The sequence below is a fragment of the Cynara cardunculus genome, assembly GCF_001531365.2.
Source record: "Cynara cardunculus var. scolymus isolate 2C chromosome LG 8, CcrdV1, whole genome shotgun sequence".
NCBI classification, from domain to species: domain Eukaryota; kingdom Viridiplantae; phylum Streptophyta; class Magnoliopsida; order Asterales; family Asteraceae; genus Cynara; species Cynara cardunculus.
The window spans coordinates 20,812,124-20,818,610 of NC_037535.1; the positions used below are offsets into that span (position 1 = coordinate 20,812,124).

Sequence of the window (6,487 nt, forward strand, 5' to 3'; positions counted from 1 at the left end):
TACTTGTAATCTTGAGTTTTAAGTAATATGYATTAATAAACAGTATTTTACGTATAAAAATGATTTTTAAGAGTTTTTGTCAAATACTTTATAATATAGTATAGATATTAATATAATATCAATATAAATTAGAGTAAATTACAATTTGGTCCCTGCAACTTAAACAAAATTTTATAGCTTATCCTTTGAAAGTAAAAAAGACGAAACCCCTAGCTTAATGAAATTTTTTTATAGAGTTAAGTGGAAGGACGATATTCAAAGCAAAATGTGAACAATAAGAACGATAATTGTAGTTATTAAAGTCTATAGACCACTTTCAGAAATTCATGTATACTACTAGGACCAAAAATGTAGTTTACTCAAAAATATATAACTACGTTTTTTTTTTCTTGTTTTTTTAGTGTAAATTACAAAGCACAAAGGTGTCATAGATCTACGGGATATGGGATAGGTAAATGGTTGAAGATCAAACCTTTTTCTCATAACCTGCATGAGTCCGTCAGAGAAGCCATCTCGAAACCTGCACCCATCTGCAACGACAGGACAGTGAGAAAAAAAGAAGAGAGAGTTGAGTCGATGGAGAACGTGAATGTGCTCGTCGAAGATGGGAGGTGGGTATGACTCCAATGATAAGATCACAGGGAAGAGGTGAGGAAAAGGGATCTCAAAGGAAAAAAGGAGGGTTCTAAGTTTTTAGTGCCCAAAGATGTTTCCTTATTTAGAATTATGATTTTAAGATTTTATGTTTAATAAAAAGAAATACATGTCTAAATATGTTAAAGTACAAAAAACCTATAAAGTGACTATTTTGTCCTTGTACTTATTGGAGAAAGTAGAGGTTCATTTGCCTCAGGAACCAAATCCGTAAAAAACTGCATATATGGAGGGTTATTGTGCAATAAATGAAGATAAAGGATCAAATCTATAAAAAAATCGACATACCTTAGGGACCAAATATGTAATTTACTCTATATTATAACATATTAAATATTTTCTAAAGAAAAACAAATTTTGAAACTGACAAAAATGCCCCCTCATTTTAACGGGCATTTTAACAGAAGCTATTAGAGGGACTAAAATTAAAACAAAATGGCAATCATAGTGACCAAAAATGTAGTTAGTTCTAAATAGCGACTAGACTTGATAGTGAGTAGCAATCAAATGGACAAAAATATAAGAGTAAATTACATTTTTGGTTCTTGCGGTTTCTCGATAGCAACACTTTTCGTCCTTATAATTTGGTCATCATGGTTTGCAAAAATGATCAGATCTAACAGTCGCTAAAAGAATCCGTTAAGTTCAGAGGTATTTTTAGTCTTTTTTATTTTATTATCATTTTACTTTAAAAAATAAAAAATATATATTGCTTAGAATTTTGGAATCATCTCTGGTTAACCCCCCATATGGATTTGTTCCACATCTCATATCATAGTTCTTGGTGAAAATCTTGATCATCTACTCTGCCTATACGTTGGTCATCGTCTCATGTCCCGAATCAAAACTCAAATTCAAAATATGAATTTAAATTCTCAAATTCAAAATCTAAGGGTAAATCTAAACCAAAATCACAACCAAACATAAAACCTCAAAACCCTAAAAAACTAAAGCCAACCACTACTCCCAATATATCCCTTGAACTCGAAGCAATAGATACGATAATTTGTAGGAAATAACATGATATACAGATCAAACATATGAGGAACTCCAAATTGAGTTTTTTATTCAACCTTCTGATTTGTGTTTGATAGTCGATGTCGTTAAAATGGGGTCCCGTGAGGGAAGGTACATCAGAGAAGCCCTGGGGGGGGGGGGGGAGAGCTCATCGTTGTTTGCTTCATTTGTTAACATTCACATCTAAATTGTAGGGTCCTCGACTCTCGCTATACTTTGTTCATCGTCTCTGACTATACTCTGGTCATCGTCTCTGACTATACTCTGGTCATCGTCTCATGTCCCGTATCGAGACCTAAAACAGGTCCAAAAAGGTAGGTCTCAAGAAACAATGGGAAAACAAAGAGATGATCGAAGATGCAAACCCAGAACAAAATGAGCCTCCACCCACCCCTTCCAATTTTGATTTCATCTTTTGATTTCGATTTACAACGATAGATTTTGGTGGTAGCAGGGGTTTCATCACCACCATCACCTTTAAGATCCTTCTGTTAGATCTCAACATCATGAGTTCTTATCACTATTGGATCCATTTGTTAGATTTTACAAACATGTCTTTTTGATCGCACCCCTCCCACAATTTAATTCCTTCCATGTACATTTGGGCCAACGGGGAAGATGATCGGAGAAGAAGGGTAATTGTTGAAGTGAGTTTGGTGTGAGTCAGGGGAAGGGATACAGAAGGGGAGGGGAGCCGTGGAATGGCCCTGATGGAGGAGTTTCAATGGATGGTTCTCAGTGGTGATTGTTGGAAGGGGGCTGTCACTGCCAGAGAAGAAGAGGCGGCCAAAAATTTGGTTCCTAGGGTTTTGTATGTGTTATATGTGTGTGTATATTATAGAGAAAATTACATTTTTAGTCCCAATAATATGTAATTTACATATTTCTTTATTAAATAAAAATGTCTACAAAAGTCCAAAAAGGAATAAAAATACCTCTAACTTAACCNGGGGGGGGGGGGGGGGGGGGGGATTTAACAAACCTTAGAAGCAGGGACTAAATCTATTCGTTTTTACAAAACACGATGGTCAAACTGTAATTTTGAACTACAGGAACAAAAAATAGATTCAAGATACAAAAAGTTGTAAATGAAACCATATATTTTTAAAACAATATATAATTTTGTATACGCCATTATGTACGCAATTAAACATAAGATTTGTTTCGAAAATAATATAAGATGATACAGCGTTTTGCAAATCTCATTTTCTAACAAAAAATAACATAGAGTAAATTACAGATAACATCTAGTTATATGATAATCATGGATTGAGTTCCCCGAACAAAATAATTATAAATATGGTTATCGTAATTTTATTTTTGTTACGGATTAATTAAGTCTCTTATCTTACGTTATCAACTTAAACTCCATTAATCAAAGGTGTATTGATGAGTTTGATATTTTTTTAATATTCAATTAAAACCTTAAATATTATATTTATGATTATTATATATATATATATATATATATATATATATACACACACACATTACACATCAAATACATACAGATGGCACTTCGTCTCTAGTTTTATATAATTGATATTCATCGTCCATATATACAGATTGTGTGTCATTGTTAAGATACTTAATTATGCTTACAAAATAGTCATTCAATTTAAAATAATTGGAATATATCTTTTATAATAATATAATTTTTAAAAAATAATATTATATATTAAATGACTCACGTTAAACATGCTAAAAACGAAGAAGTGCTTGCTTTTAAGAAGCCAAAGTGGCCGACATCCACTTTTGACACAAAATTATAATAAAAATCCTTTTATGGTCATAAAGATTTAAATACAATAATTTTGGATTATTTGTAAAAGAGGTTGGCATCTTGCGATTAGTCGGTTCGCATAACGAGTTACATATCTACGTTAACAAAAAAATTTATTTAAAGGGGTGTAATAAATTAAAGGGTTAAATGCATGAAATAGCAACCTACTTTTATAAAATTTCTTATTATAGCATTCTACTTTTGTTTTTTTTATTACAGCAATGTACTTTCAAATTATTTTTTATTAAGACATTGTACTTTAAAAAATCTACTCATAATAGCAATTGGTAACCTGTTACCTTTTAAACCGGTTAACCCTTTGACTTTTTTGCTTGTGTGGCTTTAATGAGGTGATGTGKATGRCACATCATTTTGATGACTTAACTAAAATTAAAATAAAAACATATTTTAAATTATTATTAGTGATTTTCATTTTTCATTGTTATGATCTAAAAAACATTTATTTTTTTTACTTTTTCTTATTAAGTTGCATTCAAATTAAATATTCTTAGAGTAAAATATTTATTAAATAAATATAAAACATTATTTTTGAGATATATTTTGTTTGTAAAAAAAGTAACTTTTTCTATTTTATGTTGTTCAAATAAATACATATCTTTTAAAGTTCTCTCTAAAATATTAACGAAATAAATTGTTATCTATAATTTTTTTAATATTGTTATATTAATAAATAATTGAAAAAAATCTAATTAACTTATATATTTATAAGTTAAATAAAAAGCTTTTGAACAAATATAATATATTCTTTAAAAGATAATATTTTTTGGTAAAAAATGAACAATTCTTATTTTCCTTTTTCCAAAAAACACATATTTTTTTAAAAATATTAGCGAGATAAGTTGTGTTCTACTAGTTTTATTGATATTGGTATATTAATGAATAATTTAGAATTTTTTAAATTTATTTAATACATTTATTAAATAACATGTAAAATATCTAAAAATTAAAAATAAAAATACAGTGTTTAATAAGAACTAGTAGATGCTATGATAAAATAATTTTGAAAGTACAATGATGTAGTAAGAAAGTCACATCACTATAGTACATGTGGACAACCTACGTGGATAATGAGATGACATGTAAATCTAGTATAATGGATAAATTTAGTTCAAAAGGTTACCCAATGCTATAATGGGTAAACTTTTTAAAATACAATATCTTAATAAAAAATAGTTTGAAAGTATATTACTATATAAAAAAGAAAAACTGAAATTACAAACTCATATTCAAACTATTTTTGCCCTAAATTAAATAACATCACCCTCTTATTTATATTATAAATAAATATGAAATTGATTAACCACAAACTCATATTCAAACGAGGGGTAATTATGGCCAATGATGCAATGATTACTTGAACCTTTGATGTTTCACTGAACACCTATCTTCTTGACATCATGCACAAACTCTTGAATACTCCGGTGAGAAGTTCCACCTTCCGCCACCGCCTCCGCCGCTGACTTCTTCCACTTCAATGCATTCTTTTTCATCTCCGTCGCTTTTGCACCACTAGTGGCCTCCTTTAAGCACTTGGCTATCTCCTCCCTCCCGATCACCCTTTCCTCAGCCTCACCCCTACACATCCTAATCCCGACCTTCCATTCATCAACCAAGTATTTGGCATCCGTCACTTGGTCCCCCCACTGTGGGAACGCCACCACCGGAACACCGCTCGACAACGCCTCCATCGTAGAGTTCCACCCGCAATGGGTCACAAAACAAGAAACCGCAGGGTGGGAAAGCACTTCGGCTTGTGGGCTCCAGTGGACAACCATCCCTCTCTCACCCACATCCTCCATGAAGCCCTTTGGCAACCGTCCAGGTACCCCAGTAGAAGTTGCAGTCGTCCTCACGACCCACAAAAACGATACACCAGAATTCAAAACCCCATAAGCCATCTCAGTCACTTGTTCTTGGCTTAAGCTCACAACGCTTCCGAATGATATGTAAACCACTGAAGAAGGTTGCTGTGAGTCGAGCCATTCCAGACATTTTTCTACTTTTATCAGGTCGCCGGAGATATTGGAGGTGGTTTCGAGTAATGGGTAGTTAAACAAAGGACCCACAGGTCGAATAGGGCATATTTCAGACATGTATTTAATCAAATCATCTTCAAGTTCTTCAAATGTTTCCATTAATACACAAAACGTTTTTGGTAAGTTTCTGAATTGTTTTAAAATGGCTGCTTTCAAGGACGGATAAGGCGTTGCAGGATGTAAAAAGCTGGGAATTTCATCGGACTTCAACATCGGCATGTTGGGCAAATGAACGTCGATGTCCGGTTGCTTTTCGCTTGGAAAAGGAATCAATGAATTCGTATAATGATAATACGTAGAAAAGCAAGCACAAGACTGCACCCAAAGCATTGCTGAAGGGATGTTAAGCTCTTCTCCCAGATCAGAAACCCAAGGGATGAAAGGGCTGTTGACAAGGCATGAAACCGGGCGGCCATCTTGCGCATGGCGGTCGAGAATTGCGGCTATTGCTTTCTTTCCATAAGCCTCAAGCTTAGGCAAGTACGTGGCACGGTCATGGCGTTCGTCGTCATTGTCTTCAGAGCATCCATCGTCGAAAAACTCAAACCGGATCATCCCACCACAGTTGCCGACGGGAGTAGGATCACCAGAGACAGCAGCATCTGCCTTCTTCATTTTTTTCCCGATGGATTTGGTGGCAGCGAAGGTCACGAGAAGGTTACCCTTTGAAGCAAGGAGCTTGCCGAGTCTGAGAAGTGGATTGACATGGCCTTGTCCTTGAAAGGTAACTAGAAACACATGCACAAGATTTTGTTGAGCAACCATTGATGGAAAGGAGGTGTTTGTGTGTGTGTGTGTGTGTGTGTGTGGGGTGAGTTGGTAGGGGATGAGTGGTTACAAATATGTAACGAAAGGCATGGCCATTTATAACCTAAACAAAGGATGGTGGACCTACGTCTGTGCATACTTTACCCCTCTAGATATCTCACTGTTACTCGGAAATATTATATGAAAAATTGGAGTGAATGATGGTTGT

General features: G+C 33.8%; 1 protein-coding gene across 1 annotated transcript; it reads right to left on the reverse strand.

Annotated features, from left to right (window-relative positions):
- Positions 1-4,776: 4,776 nt before the first annotated feature.
- LOC112517339 (limonoid UDP-glucosyltransferase-like) lies at positions 4,777-6,276 on the reverse strand. Its single transcript, XM_025124739.1, has one exon. The coding sequence runs from the start codon at positions 6,274-6,276 to the stop codon at positions 4,846-4,848; it is 1,431 nt and encodes a 476-aa protein (XP_024980507.1). The 3' UTR covers positions 4,777-4,845.
- Positions 6,277-6,487: the final 211 nt, after the last annotated feature.

Bases quoted from the DNA above. Each gene is read 5' to 3' on its own strand.
- LOC112517339 (XM_025124739.1), bottom strand. From the start codon at position 6,276: ATGGTTGCTCAACAAAATCTTGTGCATGTGTTTCTAGTTACCTTTCAA.